General features: G+C 47.6%; 1 protein-coding gene across 1 annotated transcript; it reads right to left on the minus strand.

Moving 5' to 3' along the window:
- Nucleotides 1-8,169: 8,169 nt before the first annotated feature.
- On the minus strand, nt 8,170-12,962 carry LOC311444813 (uncharacterized protein). The gene is made up of 2 exons (XM_084536196.1): nt 12,708-12,962; nt 8,170-11,057 (listed from the first exon to the last, which is right to left on the minus strand). Exon 2 carries the CDS (start codon nt 11,053-11,055, stop codon nt 10,066-10,068), a length of 990 nt encoding a protein of 329 aa, XP_084392322.1. The 5' UTR covers nt 11,056-11,057; nt 12,708-12,962; the 3' UTR covers nt 8,170-10,065.
- Nucleotides 12,963-16,836: the final 3,874 nt, after the last annotated feature.

Raw genomic sequence — 16,836 nt, forward strand, 5'->3', positions numbered from 1 at the left:
AAGACCTCTCCCTGGCCCTCCTGTGTCATTCCAGAACTCATGTTCTTTATGTTGATGCTCATTTGTTTGGAAATAAATGACCTTGTTCAGTGTTCCCCGAATACCCCATGCCTCAGAGTGCTCACCTCTTTGTATTTTTAAAATTTACTGTCTTGAAGCAGCTCTAAGTCCCTGACAGAGTTACGAGCCCATTAGAGACTTCAGCGACGATTTCTATTTGGTTCCAAGTGCGAGATTTTAATTCTCGCCAGCGCATTTGCTGTGTTGCCACTAGATGGTGCGTGCATCTCAGGCTTCGTGTGCACGGGGAGGTGCAGGCGCTGTGCTTTGAGCGGCATCCAGAAAGCGGAGCTTGTGCATTTAGTCTTAGGATATTTGCAGAAATTCAGGCCTAGGATCTAACCTTGCCCATTGGCAGCAGTTGATTTGGTAATGTCCATGTTAGTTTAATATTGGCTTTATAAATTCAGCTGCCATGATGGGAATGAAAAAGACCTGCTTTGCAGCTAGTTTAATATAACCCAGTGCAAAGTCACTCTGGCCAGACTCCTGGTTACCGTTTCCTTATCTACTGACCCTTCAGGCAGAGCACAAGGTTATTTTAGGGTGGGAACTTCCCCAAATGGTACTGGTGACTCCATGGCATTTCTTTTCTACTGACACGGGTAGAGAAAAATATTTAAAACTGAGAAAAATATTTGGAACTGAGCTGGGAGAGGGAAGGCAAAAATTCTGAGGAAAAGGTAAGGGGGGAGGATGAGAATATGCAAGGTACGGAGGGTGACCTTCAGGGGAAAAAAAGCCTTACGTCGTTAAAGTGTGAGTGTTCTGGTTACTTCCTTGCTTTTCATCTTACCCTCCTAACCCAGAGGCACTAATTGTTCACTCTCTAAATGTTCGCTTACGCTGTTTGCATGGAAAGCAGTAAAGTTAATTAAGCTATGGGGACCTTTGCTGCATTTGAATATTTTCTTTTTTTCCAAAATAAGCCCAGTATTCTTACATATTTTAAGTTTTTAAAAGATAGGAAGATATGCTCTGGTTAAATCTTCCCAGTGTGTCAGTGGACAGCATTAATTCTCAACAAACATGGAGTGGTTTTACAATAATAAACATACATTGCATGAAATAAAAACAACTGTTGGGTTTTAATGACCACAAAGATGTCAGCTTCAGCTAATTGTTCATCACACACTTTTTTTTGTTTGTTTTTCTAGTTTCAGACAAAGAACATTCAAGGTACAGACTGCTCCCCTTGGGGCACAGTAGTGGATTAATGGCACTTTCTCCACAGTGGCTAATGGTATTGATAGCTCTTCAGAGGCTGCACTTATTGATTTTATTTTTCTTCTTCCTTTAAAAAAAAAATAGCAGACCAATTATTAGTCTGCTTTTCGGCCAAGGAGTCTATGGCCTGTTGTATCTAAAGACCTGAACCAATCCACCCTGGCAGCAAAAAATAAGATGCAGATGAGCTGGGGAATAGCCTGGAGATGCACAAGGATTTCTTTTAATGATCTCTTCCCCTCCCACCTCTCACAGACACTGCGGTGTGAGTGAGGAACTGCATTAAAAGTTACCTCAGTCCTGTCAGATTCCCCAAGCAGAGAAGACAGCCCTGCTGAATGGGGGTCCCAGCCCAACCCTGAGCATGCCACAAGCCAGCTGGCTCACCCCGAAATTATGCTACCAGTGCAGTGTGGGCATGAGACACGAGGTGGGTCTGTGCTGGAATTTCTGACCTTAGACCACTGATTTTAAGCCAGTGAAATAGGGGACATAACTTACAAGAAAAAAATATACATATTCTAAGAACTGACCTGGGTCATAGGGTACACGTGGTGAAGGGAAGGACCCCGCTTTACATCCTATCTCAGTGTGGTAGCCCATGATGGGGCTGTTGCTTCAAACACCTCAGACACTGGACGAGGCTAGACCTTTCTTGTTTATTTTTCTCTGTGATTTTCCAGGCTCTGGTGACGTGAACCAGACTCCAGCTGGTACAAGAGAGCATTTCCCTTCAGCGTGGTTGTGGTGTTTGGGTTCTGTGAACCAAGACCTTGTTAGCCAGACGTCTGCTCTCACCCAGGTCACTGGGAGCACGGGATGTCATTCAGGGAACATCTTCTGCCAGAAGCTCAGAAATCTGAATTGCAGGTTACTATGTAAAGGAAGCAAATGGATATATTCTGGCAATGAATGGAGTTTTTTTATGAAGGTTTCATTTTTAGTGGAGACAGCCACCATCATTCTAATATGTCTTAACCTTGTCTCGGCATGGTCCTGAGTTTTCCAGTAGATAATAGCAGCTACATTCAGCAAAAAGTCTCAGTGCTCTGCCCAGTGAAAGAGCAAGCCAGACATGCTTAGCTTTCAAGCTGAGGTTTGTTCTTCAGTTTCTCAGCTCATTAATTTATGTATTTTCATTCCGTTTGCAGTGTGTGAGTGTAGGCCATACTCTCTTCCCTTTCCTAACCCAACAGGCAGGGGGAGGGTGTGTGTTGGGATTGTGGCACCAAATACAGGAATTCAGAGTCCACGAATTGTTGCTTTGGGATCCAACATTTCTAGTTGGATCCAGTCCTGAGTCTTCGGTATGTCTGTACAATTTAATTAAGCTTTCACATTTGACAATGTCAAACTTTGGTCTCATCCAGTTACATAATCTTCAGGAGACAGCCAACTGTGCCGTTACATTTGTCTTTGTGTTGCTCATGTATTACAGAACCACAGAAACGAATAAAGAGAAGGAACCCACCCAGGGCTGCAGCACGTGCTCTCCTTTCTCCAGCGCAATTCTCTGCTGGCTGAGCAATTACAGAGAGTGCCTGTAATCTGGTTCTATCTAAATGTTATTTCTTATATGTCTGGCTCATTTTAAAAATCCTCCTTTTTCCCACAAGAGTTATTCTCATTCTATAGAGCACAAAAATCACTCAAAAAGGTAATAAGTTGCTGAAGGTCACACGTGTCAGGGCTGCAGAGCAGGTTGTGCCCGCACTCCCCATCTCTGTCACTTTCTGCTCCATTTTGCAGGTGAGTATCAGAAACTCCTATCCTATGAACCAAAGCATCTGGAGAGAGCTTAAGGAGGGTGCATTCGTGTAGACCAAACGGTGTGAGCAGAGCACAGAAAAGTGGCCGTGTCCTACCCTGAGGACGGCTCCACTGTGCGTTAAGCAGCGTCCTCACTCCGTCATGTGGCGTTTGTTCTCCTCCGTCCCCCATGGGAGGAGCGCTTTGTTTTCATAACGGTTTTAAAAATATTTCAGAGCTGGAAAAGCCGAACAGTCTGTACGACTTACTGAAACAGTGGCTCCTTAAGTATGTCTGCAATGCCCTGATCCGTAAAGATAGATAGGTCTGCATTTTTGTTGAAATGTGAGGGAGATTAAATAAGTCACTTGGAGCTGCCGGGGAGCAGGGCGTGAGGGCTTTTGCAGCAGAAGCAGTGAGATCTTGCCGGCCCACTGTTTTATTATGACATAGCAAGAAACACTTCTCTAGGAAAAAAACCTACACGTGACAAACTGCTGTGTAACTGTAGTGCTTAATACTGTTAATGAGAAAGAAAAGAATTCTAATAAATCCTAATTAGGGCATTCTCTCTGGTAGCTTAGTCTGTGTAGCCCCACTGTGTCTCAGAGGATGACAAAGTTGTGGCAGGTCATGTTCAGGCTGCTCTTCCTGAAATATTGGGCAGGTGGAAAAAGAAAAACACAACGAAATTTTGCAAAATGAGAACCTCATTTTGAAATGAAATGCTGGAAGGCACTCACAGCACTTTTATGTGACAGACCTTGCTGGGGAGGCTTTGCTCCCTTAATTGTGGCAGGAGTTGTTTTCATCCTTATTTTCAGATGACAAACTGTTAAGGCGATGGGCATCCCTAAACATTAACGTACTTAAATGTTGTGTTTTCCTTTCCACCCCATACCATTGGCATTGGGCTGTAGGAAGACAATTTTTGTCTTTGGGCACAAAATCCAAAGATTTCTATTTCTAGTCCAAGATTATCAGGTAACTTTTCTGTTGCTAGCATTAGGCTTAGAGAGGCATTTCTCTCAGAATCTATTTTTTGAAGACAGTGAAATTTAATAAATTGATTAACTTTGGCCACACTGTTCCACAGCTGCTGTCACACACTGCACCGTGCCTGCTGGCAAATTGGGCCAGGAGCACTTTTTATCCATCAGAAAGATGTGCAAAGACTATGGATCTTTAGCTGGATATTTAAAATGAGAAAGAAAAAAAATGGAAATGATTATAATACAGAATTTCACCTGTAATGTGTCTTCTTTGTTCAAATTTCAGCAGTTCAAAGGTTTTAAAAGAAAAGAATGAAAAATCACATGCAGCTATTTTAGTCTCCAGCACATTTTTGTACTGCAGGCTTACTTTAACATTGGCCTCTGGAAGGAGAAGGCTCCTAATCCAGCACAGGAGGGTTTGGTGAACCTGTGAGCAGACAGCAGGAACAAAAGCCGTGCCCATTTCGCTCCCACTGCACACATCCCTGCAGTGCTGCTAGAGTTGGCTTCAGGGTTTGGATATTGCCCAGCCTGGTGCTCTGGTTCATGATGTCACATTGTTAAATTATCAACTTAGTTAATTATGCTTACAAAAGGGTTGTAATTTTATCACAGTTCATTTGAAGCGGAAGCCAAGAGTGACTTACATGATTTCTGTCCTGAATGGAAGCATTCCCTAAATCTTTCAGCCCCCTCTTGTTGCAACCTGGGTTGGTGTACAAACAACAACTGTGTTCTGCTGATGAAAAGCACAGAGGAAAATTAGATGGTATTTATGAAACACCATGTTGTTACCTCAGCACTCAAACGTGACATTTTGAAATGTGGTTGGCAGGGGGGTCTGCTCCCCTGGAGACTGATGGGGTCCATGTAGAGTGGTGTGGTTTATATAAAAGGAGAACAGGAAGGTTTGCAAGCAGGGCATGAAGGGTCAATGGTAAAATGGAAGTTTCACCTGGAGCAAGAAAACAGGCTTTATCCAGGAAAGGAAACTAAATTCTGCATCACTGGCTCATTTCTCCAGTTACACAGTAATCATTGGTTACATAATGAGAATGTACTCAGTGTCCTCATGGCCTCAAGGAAAATATTTTGCATGCAGTACTTTATGGACTGGCACGAGACTGTTCCGAGAACAGCAAACATCTTCCCAGAGCTGGAGCCCAGACCTGAGAATGAAGCTTGCCCAAACCACAGCAGAGCTGCTGCAGGTGGCGGTCCTAACCCAGCACCTTGCTGCTCACCTTCGGGTTGGATCGTGCCTGGTTCCTCTCCTGGATGGAAATCCCTGCGTAGTCTGAGTGGTTGCAGCTATTGAATAGCTATGGCCATGCTCACACAAGTAAGGAGATGAGGTGAACTTTGGTGGTGGAAACCTCTCTGCTGCATTTACACCTGCATGGGGAAAGGAAGGGAAGCCTCTGGGCTTGAGGAGAGCCTAAGGCACCTTGGTTGAAAATGCTGCAGAAGCTGTTGCAGTCTGTTTTTCCATGGGTTGTTTTTGTTTAGAAATAGTCTTTTATATGAATTTGTAAGTATAATTCTTCAACCCAAGCACGAGCTGATGGGGAATACAAAGAGCAGCTTGAGCAAAACTGCTGTCTCTTGTGTAGTTACTCTCCTGTGAGCAGAAGTTGTAGCCCAGCACTTCTCATATAAACCAGAGGTACTCTCCCCCGTGCTTGTGACCAAGGGAAATAAAGGATTCAGCTGAATTCAGATGACTTGTATGTGTCATATTCCGCCACCAAACATGACATGGCAGTCTCCCAGCTGGCTGGTACTGCTTTCACCTTGTGTGACCGCCGAGCTTTGGCCAGCACAGGCTGGCTCATCCTAGGGGGAAAAGCCAGTGCACATGGTGGGAGGTACAGGCAGGTAGAGCGATGAGGGTAACACAGCTCTTGCTAAGCTCACAGCAAGCTGATGGGCTTTCAGCTTGATTTGTTTAAAAACAAAGACAAGAAATGGTTGACAAAGTGCTAATGCACACAAGTAAATAAACTAATAATTCTGTTTCCCTCATCAGCTGCTGTTTTACATACAGCAGAAAATTGTTCCCATAATGAGTCCATTCCAAAGCACTTACGGGCTCCCTTTGATTTTAGATGAGATTTGGTCAAATGTTATGTAGCAACTAGATGATATTCCGAAAATGCCCAGATTTTTGCAACAGTCCTCGGAAGTGCTGCCTCCAGGAGCATTAATTCCAGGAAGGCTATGATTGCCAGGGACATTATATGTGTATTTACACAACGTGCATTTTGCATCAGCTTTATCTTGTGCCAGAAAAGTTATACTGCAGAATCCAGGATCATGGGAAAAGGCCACGAGACCGAGATGTGGTATTTCAGGGTTCATCACTGCTGTCAACTGTGGCCCATATAAGCGGTGCCAGCCACATAAATAAATGTGGGCTCTGGTGGTCGAGGCAAAGAGCTGTGCCTAAATGATACTCAAATGCAAGACTGCTTTCTGAGCTGGTACTGCAGAATTATCTGAGGTGGAAGCAGGACTCTGCCTAGATATCGCAAGGCTGTCACTGACAGTGCTGCTGCCTCTGCAGTGACTGACACAGCACTGCACCCCACACTGCCTCCAGCTGCCAGCCCTACTCCCCCTCTCTGTGCATGCATTTGGCAATCATTTTGGATCTCTTTTCTGCCTGTGGTTGCTGCTGCAAATGCAAAACTCTTGGCCATCAATCATGTTGCTGATGGAACATACGAGGCTTTTCATTCAAAGCTAAGGGATCCCTGCTCAGTCACTAAATGCAGTTTAACTTAATTGTACGCCATTTATTATTACTCTCCATTTGGGGAGGCTCAAAGTTAATTAAATATGCCCTCAATTAAGCCCAATTGCAGGCACTTTAGGGTAAGGGGAAGTACTGAGGTACTACTAGCCACATAGTCTCCAACCTAGGCAGGCCTCATATCCTGCCTCAGGCTTGGGTCTGAGTCCCTTGAATTAGGCCCTTTTCTCTTGGAGCTTTAAGTTAAGGATTTTTTCTTAAAGACAGCTGCTTTTACCCTAACTTCAGTACTGACATTTAAAGAACTTTTCAGAAACTACTTTTGCTGACCTCACCCACGTACCTCCTGCATGGACCTGTCTGTTGTGTTCAAATCTTCTCCATCTCCCCTCTTGCCATTGTGTTCACCCTTTTGGGCAGGCCCGTTCCTGACCCTTCCCTGCTTCTAAACACGTTGCATGTTGGCCTGTCGCTTACCTGTGAACTGGTTGTGAAGGCTGAGACTGCAAGCTGCTGCTTTGGCTCCTCTCTCAACATGGTTTAAAGAACCTGGATTTGGGGTGATTTTTCTTTCTAATTTCTTTGCCAACCCAACAACTTCAAAACCCAGCCCCTTTGAAGAGAAACAATTTTCACTAGAGCAAAAGGATGATCCAGAAAAAGACAATGCTCTCTGAAGCTTCATCCCCGCAAGCCTTGCAGCTCACCATGCCTGGGGCAGCCCACAGCTCAGCGAGCCTGCAGCCACGGCCACACTCATACTGGGAGCTTGGACTGAGAGACCATGGCTCTGTGAGGGGCTGGATGCTTCTCCTGTGTGTCCTGTGCTGCAGCTGCATCCCTGTGCTCTGTATATTAACTTATACATGGAGCCAGCAGTGGTGGGAGCAGCCGGGTTGTTTGCTCGTGGCTGGGCTGCCACTGGGACGCACCACATCAGCGCTCCGGTCCCTGCTCCAGAAAATGTAGGTGAGTTTTAGATTTCTGGGGGGCTCTGTTGGGAAAGGTGATGGGTTTGAGGATTTGGGGCATTTGCAGGAATACGTGGCAGCTGAGGAGGAATCACGGAGCTGGGCAAGAGCTCCTGAAGGGGCTGCCTGTGGTGATCTGCTGCGGCTCTGCCATGAGGGCCGACATTGTAGCCACGGCCTTGTCCTGGGGGAGCCCTGCTGATGCACAGCATGGCAGGTTTAGTACAAATCAAACACCTGGGCCTGACTCTGACCAGGCAGAAAGGCTTTGTAAGGCATTGCCTGTGTAGGGAAAGGGCCTGGGGGCTGGCCATGCTGTGAGCCATGCATGGAGCCACAAGGCCGCACCTCACAGAGAGGCCCTGTGGGGAGAATGATCACACAGTGAGTCTGCAAGAATGGAGACAGCAGCTCGACGTAACGGTTTTATTTGTTTTTCTCAGTAAAATGTAGTGATACATGCAGTTGGCACAAGACTTGCTAGGCATTAGTGTCAGAAACATTCACGTGGAGAGAAACTGAAATATCCACAGGGCAATGAGGACAAACGTCACCTCTTCCCGACCTGGGCCTGAGAGGAGGAGGAGGCAGAGTGGGCGAGTAAAGCTGGGGCTGGTGCTACGCCTCGGTCAGCTCGAGCTCTCCGTCAGCCTGCATAAATGCTGGAGCCGCCTTCGCTTTTGTTCTTGCTGTGTGGTTAGTTCAAAAACTTAGATGAGAAGCAGTTCAGCTCCATAGTGCTAATGAGTTTCAACAGGAATAAAAATATTTGAGGTAAGAGATGTGAGAATGAGAAGTTCAAATATGCTCACCTTTTGATCTTCGAGTATATTTACGCTCGCATTGGTACTGAGCAGAAGTTGCCGTCTGATTTAATCTACTGCAGGGTGTTTTAGAAATCGCTTGTGAGCACTTTTATAATTGCAGCTTTGTGGTGGTATTTCCCATCCTAGCTGCAGTTGAACAAACAGCCTGGTCCCTGTGCTCGCCTCTGTGCCAAGATTTATTCGTGGTAGTAGCAGTAATAATTACCCTAGCATTGCTCTGCAGTTTTCTCATCTATGTCTCTCACCCGGCTACACAGGGTGCTGCCCGGAAAGTGTGGGTGCTCTGGCTGCAGGTGATAAGTGCGGTGATAAGTGCGGTGACAAGTGACATTTTTTGTATACGAAAGTCTCAATGTGGTAGTGAGGGGATGACTCAGCCATGTGCTCACCATGCTGGCACCCCACAGCAACATGGCAGTGCTGCTTTTTCTCCTGGCATCCCATGTAGCAGTGGTATCATCAGCAAACGGATTGTCCTGTGCACTTTAGCTGGTTCTTCATGTTTCACTCTCACAGCACCAGGCAAGGAAAAGTCAGCATGGTTAGCGTGGCCAGGCAGGGGAAACTACAGAAGCACACACATGTAAGGAAACCCAGAAATGATTCATGCGTGCAGATTTCTCTCTCAGCACTCAGCTCTGTACATGCCCCGGCTCTGTGCAGACACAGCAGTGCTGTGGCCACCACAATGTAGAGTGCTGGGACCTCAATTCCCTCCAGATCCAGGACAGCAGCAGCATCAGACAAGAGCTGTCCAGATAACGCTCACCCAGGGCTCGTAGCTTGTCCCCACTGAGGGCAGATCACGGAGTGAAGGTAGTATATTTTTGCAAGGCTAACGAAGAGGAAAATCCCCACCCTAAGCTGTTTCAGGATTTTCCATGTTGCTCTCTAACAGATCCTTATCAAAGACTTCCTATAACTTTTAAAAGTATTTATTTATGTGAATGCACTAACAGATGACCTATCCAGTGGTGTTCTGGTGTCGACGCTGTGATCTATGATGGGTCTCTTGGTAAATGTTTATGTCAGTGAGGGCATATTTAGTACTGTCCAAGCATTGTTCCCAAAGTTCCTTTTGGAATAACTGTACCCTAGAGTGAGAAACATCTGGCTGCTTGGCATTTGCTGTAAAACACCGCTAGTTTGATGTCCCCGCAGATTACTTCTCCAAAACAGATGGGTTTTTGTATTGTCTTCAGCTTTTCTCCTTGCTTAGGGCCATTCTAGGCAATAGGTGTGGGACAATACTTTGTGAACTGTTGCCTTTTCAGAATGAGAATTAATTGCTGTTTCCTCAGCAGACAAGACTCTGAATTGTCCATTTGCCCACCGATGAGGGATATGATGGATCACAAAAGGCTGCCTGACTTGCATGCACATTCAAGCCACGTAATTTCCACGTAAGGACTCCAGGGAGAGCTTCTAGAGCACGGGGTGGTTATTTCTTGCAAACAACATTATTCGGAACAGATACTTTTTCACACTTCAGCGATGGCTGGAAGCAAACAAGCCTTTATCTTTGCTTCTTTCCAGATGCATCTGTGCTCTGAAATCCAGTTATGGATCACGGCTTTTTTAGCTGCCTGGAAGCACTCGGAATATCTCTGTTTACTGGGAACATCACCCATTGTATTTTTGTCACTGGAAGAAATTTCTCTCTCTTCTTTTTCATCGGCACCTGCTGTATTGAATGAACTGCTCTGCTTCCTTACAGAGCACCGCAAAACTCGGTTTCCTAGCAGCTTCCCTCCGGCTGAGCATGGCAATAGCTTTTCACCATTAATGAACATGGTACCACCTTCTTTCTGACTGTGATTACTGCTTAAAACTGCTCCCTCATCCCTTCTGAGATACCTCATCTCCGAGCAGAGTGTTTCTTTCTGCACTGGCCTTGGAGAAGGAAGCCTTGGAAAACTGAACACCCGTGGGAAACTTGGGTTCCCTTCAGCTTTTCCTTTCATGGCTGGGGGTTGAAGGTCACCATGTGGGGTGTCCGTGCAGCTGGGAGAGTTGCACTGTGAGGAGCTTTTACTCCAAGAACCCTTGGAGGAACAGAGCTTTCCTGCACCCGTGTAGATCTGTGCCAGGGGGTCCTCTCTGGACCAGAAATCGGTTTCTGCATCATCAGGAGCAGGCGTGACTTTTCCCAGTGGTACCACATTTGAGATGAAATTGGTCAATTTACATGTTGATGTTTCTGGCAGGGATGGGGACCATGACGTGGCTTCAAGGCTCTGCAGAATCCTTCTGTTAGGAACTTTATGGCTGTTTACGGGAAGGCCCGGGAAGGTGGGTCTGGCAAGGTGGCAGATAGATTGGATGTAATCATCACTGGAGTATGAATCTGGGTTGGTTGAAGTGCTTCCAGTGTGTTTTGGGTTGCTTGTCAAGTCTTCCATTGCTTCCTCATGGGTTTCACATATGGTTGGGAGAGGTTTTGCAACACTGAGCCTTATCCGGGGTGCCATGGCTGCAAGGAACAGATGAGACATGATCAGCACAGGACAGCCAGCTGCAGTAAAGAAATCCCAGGGCTGTTTCTGTGAAATCTGTGCTACTGGATCCACCCAATATTTTCTTCTGGCCAAGAGTGGTGTTTACAGACATTCTAAAAATCTGGTGTCAGGATTTCTATACCTATGGCTTCCAGGGGAGCTCATATACACAAAAGAAGCCAAATGGTTAAGTGCAGTAGAAGATAAAAGGTTCATTAAAGAGGCTCATGGAGGTCAGTAACTGTGTTCCCTTCTCGTGCATGCAGTTAGCAGCTAAAACAGCGCAGTGCTTGTGCACCACCCAGGCTGTACCAGCAAGGGACAAACTCCTCTCCCTCATCCTCCACTGCCTGCTCACTGTAGCAGGGCTCGGATTCCGCATTGGGTCTGGCCTGGCAGGAGCTGATCTCAAAAGGCGAGGAGCTGACCTCCTGCCATGGGGAGCATCACGTGAAGGTCGTGACATTAAAGCTGATCTCTGCTGTAAGACTACAGTGAGGTGGAGGTGATGATGTACAAACATTCACTTTCGTCTCTACCAGGTTTATAAATTTAGGTATGGATTGGTAGAGCCTTACTTGAATGCTTATATAGATTCAAGGTCTTTATGTGCAAATAGTTATCCTCATCTCTTTTTAGGCTGGATTTCCATCAGACTGCTCCCACTGGTCAGGTACACCCTTTTTAACAAATATTTCACGTTGCAGTGTTTGCTTACTATAGGGATTATTTTTTTATATCAAAATACTCTTTCATGTGCTTTGTTTATCTCACATTCTGGCAGAAATGACAACATTGCCTGGATCCTTTTTTCTTTTTTCTTTTTTTTTTTCCCTATTCCCCCCCATCCCCGGTGGAATTTGTATATGAACAACCTGTCAACACAATCCAGCTCTGCTGTGTGATTAAGCACAAAAGTGCTCTGCTCGCTATTTTAGTGCCTTGCTTGTCATTGCTGGAAATAAGCCTGGCTTTGCTGAGCCTCCGCGAGGCTGCGGCTCCCGTAGGGCACGCAAGCGAGCGGCGCACGCAGCGCCCCGTGCCCACCCCTGCCCATCCTGCTGCTGGTGCTACTGTAATGTCAGCCAAGGTGGGCTTTGCTGAATTTTGGGGCTTGTTTTAAACCTCACGGCCTTTATATTTCCCTTTCTTTATTCTTTACCTGCTCCTTTCTTAGCTCTGTAAGCTCCAAGGGAAAGGTTTCTCCCCTCCCTCCTAGCCCGGCACCGAGCAGCCGCAGCACCAGGCCTGCAGCCCAGGGCAGCGGGGGGCTCTGGGGACAGGCAGGGTCTCACCGGGGGCTCAGCACCACACAAATCATTAACTGAGCCCTGCCAACGCCTCCTTCCTCCCGAAGGAAACTGTTACCTACTTACATCGCTCTTCCGATGGGATGGACGGGTTCCAGCCCGGCCGCATCCCCACTGCTGCCACCACGGCCACGCCATGAGGAGGTCACCTTGTCACCTGCAGCCACCCACCATCCTGCTGGTCCCGGCAGCCCTGGCACCCCCAGCCCTCCCCTCCCTGCTGCTCCCCAGTGTCTCAGTGCCCGTGACCACCCGGGTTCCCCTCCAGCCATGCCGAGGACGAAGCTCCGTGCGCCAGCAGCGCCTTGCCCTTACCTGAGCCGCAGCCTCTGCGGGTGTTCGGCACCTTCCAGCTCCCCGGGCCCCGGCTCCGTCCCCTGCTCTTTCTCGCCCTGTTTTCCGTGCAGGATACGTGCTGTCTACAACTAAACCGTGCTCGCTGCGCCCAGTCAGCTGACTCGGCTGCCTGTTTTGTTGTTGGTGCTAAATATAGACTGACGGAGCCCTTCCCCGCTGGAGCCCCGGTGTGATAAACGCAGCCGAGCTGCAAACCAGCCCCGGCAGGGCAGGATGAGCCCAGCCAGGGTCACAGCCCCGCTGCTGCAGGGCTGCTCTGCGGTGCCAGCCTGGGTGGTCGGCCAGGGGAGGCTCCGTGCACCGAGCTGGGTGTGCGAGCAGCGGTGCGGTGGTTGGGATGCATTTCGCTGCTGCGTGCAGGGTGCGGCCCTTAGGATGTCTGATTTCTCTCCTGGGTGCTTCGTGCCTCTCAGCTCGGGTCTGGGGGTGGCTTTCACCAGTGCTGCTGCTGCTCCCCTCCATCCCCATGCCTTCCCCAACCCCCTCGCCCTGCAGCAGCCACCAGCCCCGTGCCGAGGGAGACCACACAAACGCAGTGCAGAAAATCGCTTTGCAAGGAGGGCAGGCAAAGTCTGACCTCCAGGGCCAGCGGTCTCCAGGCAGCAGGGGGTTTCCTTTGTTTTCAGGCTTATTAGCACGCTGTGAATTGATTGCGGTTCTCTATATAACCCCAGCATCCTGCTTGTAGCCTCTCCTGCACAGTGGGTGGGGAGGTGAACTGCAGTTTTGCAGCAGAATCTTCCTTCTGCTATTTCCAAATGCTGCCCTCGGTTCCTGCTGTCAAGGACCATGCTGCACGACGTCCTCCCCACACCACTGAGCTGCTGGGAGGGGTGGAGAGAAAAGCAGACATCCTAGACTGAAAATCCCAGCTTTAGTTTTAGTTTTTAGTGCAAATATTCTCAGTGTTACTGTCACTCAGGCTGGATCAGCTTTGGCAGCTGATCTGATTGCCAAAGTTTACACTCATCATCCAGGTGCTTTCTTTCACTCTGGTGGACAGAAATAAGCAGCTCAAAGGACTCACATCCATTCAGGTGTGGCTCATACTGGAGATTACCTGCTCTCTGGAGCTATCCGCCCAGATTTTAACTATAAAAGGTGTGCAAGCTGAAGTTTTGTTGGGATTCCTGATGCCACACAGCTGAAGTTAGATGGAATGACCCTCAGCCCTCATGCACTAAATATGCTAACAGCAATGATCAGCAGGGGTTATGCTTTAGCAACAACCACAGCTTAGAGTTCTCTTTTTCCTTAGATTTCTCCAAGGAGCTGCCCGAGAGCCTTGGAAGAGATCAGGATCCTCAAACAATGGGGTTAGGTAAGGCATCTTTCCTTATGAAACTGGGCTAAAAATACAGTTTTGGAATAAAAATCCCTTTCATCTATTGTAAAGAGATTCTTCAGCTGACTGATGTTACTGTGGGAAAATCACATTTATAGAAATCCCTGCTGTTGGAATAACTCAGATAACCCCCATATAAATGATTTGTTCTCCATCATCTTTTGTATTTTCTTGGTGATACCAAAAATGCCAGATACAGATTAAAGAGTAGCTACTACCATCCATGCATAATTTACAGCAATGCTTTACTTCTGTTACCTCAACCACAGGCGTTCTGTTTTCTCTTTCTTCAAGTGGTTGCTCAAATTTTTAATTAAAAAAAAAAAAAAAAGGATGCACCTTTGAACACTTGTTTGTCTCCTCCCCAAACTGTTGTAGGTTTTTTCTCAACATTTCTGGGGTGTCTCTGGTTAAACCATCCCCATCTCCTGCAGCCTCCCCCGAGTAAGCACAGTGAATCAGCATTCCTGAGTGCACAAAAACCGTAACCAAATGGGATTAATGGCAAAAGAAAACAAAGAAAACAGCAACTTCAGCGGTGCCAAAGCTGCCAGGGAAAACAGGAGCTGTGAGTTCTGCAAGGGTTGGTTGAGTGTCTGAGATCTAAATGCCGGGGTGTTTCTTCTTGTCTGGTGCTCTGCTTGTGAGCTCTTTTCAAACATTTCCAGTTTGGGAGAAACCTGTCTTAAAGCAGTTCAGCCATGGGAGCTGCACAGGTGGAACAGGTAAGTCTCCTTCAAGTGTTTTTGAAGCTTGTTGGTGTTTGGATAAACAAAACAGTTCATCTTTGGGAGCCCTGAATGGATAGAAAATATCAGTTCCCATCTTGGGTGTGCTCAGGAAGAGCATTTGCAATGCCAAAGCGCAGCTCTGCAGCCACCACAGCACTGCCTGCTAACCCAGCCTCCACCTGCAGGGCTCCAGCGTTGCCAAAGCTCCTTCAGAAATAACTTTTACTTTGGACGATGGCAAGGAATATTTATTTGGGTGGGAAAAAAAAAATCACCGTATGTTTTCCAAGGCTATGAATCCGTACAGAAAAGGTAAAACAGTAGAAGCCTCTCTGGCCTGGTGTGGCAAACTGGTGTCCGTGTGTGGCCAGGAGGCTCGTGGTGCTCAGCAATGCTGCTGGGCACCCCTCGGCCCCTGCTCTTCGCTGAAACCTTGTCAGATTATCAGCAAAGGAGCAATCCTGAGTACTTGAACGCTGTGGCGCAGAGAACTGCTGCTTTCTTGCATCTTTGTCATTGAAATTTTGAGAAAGGAAAGGAGTTTGACCTGATTTGTGCCAGATTCCAGACGATTTCTGTTCTCTAATTATATCCCACAGCCCGTTGACCTCCCATGCAGTGCAGCAAGCTATGGTATGCAGCAAAGACGTTCCCTTGAAACATTAATGGGCTGCTTTCGTATTAACTCGCCGGAGCCAGGTTAGAAATGTCGCACCCACGGTTGTTGCCTTGACGGCAGCTCACACAGTAACCAGAGGCAGCTGTTTGTGCAAACACTGTAATTGATGCACATAGGTTTTCTGGAAATTATTTCTTTCTTTTCTGCAAGCGAGGAACTGGTTGCAGCACAGACTTGGTATCGCAGCCCCTCGCCATTTAGCACAAGACTTGTTTGCAGGGACTGAGCTCTCCACCCACCTGGAAACACGGGCTCGGTCCTTTCGGGAGGCTTAGAAAAGTCTCGGAGCAATGTAGGTGTTCCCCTGGGATTTCAGTTCAACTTGGAAAATGACCCCAGGGAGCCTTTGCAGCACGTTTCGAGGAGGTGCCAGTTTCAGGGGTTTGCCAGCCCAGCTCTCCTCAGGCACCAGCTGCCCTTGGTGCTGGAGCTTGGTGCCGGTGAGGACACCTGGATACAGTGACTGACTTTAACTATTTGACATCTCCAAATGTGCAAAACCATGGGGGCTGCTCACTGGCCTCTTCCTCTGGAAATCCAGCCCAGCGTATTCAGTTGATAAACTACAGATAATCTTTATTTATGGTATTACAGTTCTGCGGAAGGTCGCATTGTGTCTTTGTAGGAGGATAATTTGCCATACCTCATTTCAGATTTTAGAAACGCACGCCCAGCCTCCAGCTGAACCCAGCAGGGTGGCCAGGGATGATGGCGGGGCCGAGGCTGCCCGCAGGTCATGGTACCTGCCCGGGGGGCTCTGCGCAGGAGCAGAGATTCCTCACCCGTGTTTTTCACCCCTGTTGTTACAGACTGGGGTGGGATTTTTTCCGTTTCACCACTCACCCTGTCCTGTCTTTACACGGCTGAAAGAAGCCAGCCCCGAGTTAGTGGCTGACCTAACTCCCCGGCAGCACTGTGAGAGCTGGACCAAGCAAAGCAGCGAGCCGTGCAAATCGTGTCACCTCTCGCAGCAAACGAGTTGGTTCCTGCTGGCCAAGCTTTTAAAGAATTGAACTTTACCTGCCTAGCTCTTTTCTAAAGCCTGTTTGGCTTTGCTGGTGGAGATAAAGGGTCTGAACTTGCCAAGCTACTGACCCACCTCGCCTCTTTCTGAAAAGGAACCCAAATGGATGAAGGTCAGCGTAGATACATGCTGTGCCAGAGGGGGTGAGCCCTCAGCTCCAAGCAAGCAGGGTTTGGGTCCCTCTGCTCTGAAAACCTCCCTGGTTTGCTGCTTGATGAAATGAGTTTTTAAGAGTGCGTGTGCATTGATGTGGTTCAGTGCCTCTGTCACTTCGGTCCCCTGCTCAGTTTGAAAAGCTGCACATGAAG

Source organism: Aythya ferina (genome assembly GCF_964211825.1).
Source record: "Aythya ferina genome assembly, chromosome: 14".
Classification (NCBI taxonomy): Eukaryota; Metazoa; Chordata; class Aves; order Anseriformes; family Anatidae; genus Aythya; species Aythya ferina.

What these genes read in the sequence shown, in the direction of transcription:
- LOC311444813 (XM_084536196.1), bottom strand. Translation starts at nt 11,055, where the DNA reads ATGGCACCCCGGATAAGGCTCAGTGTTGCAAAACCTCTCCCAACCATA.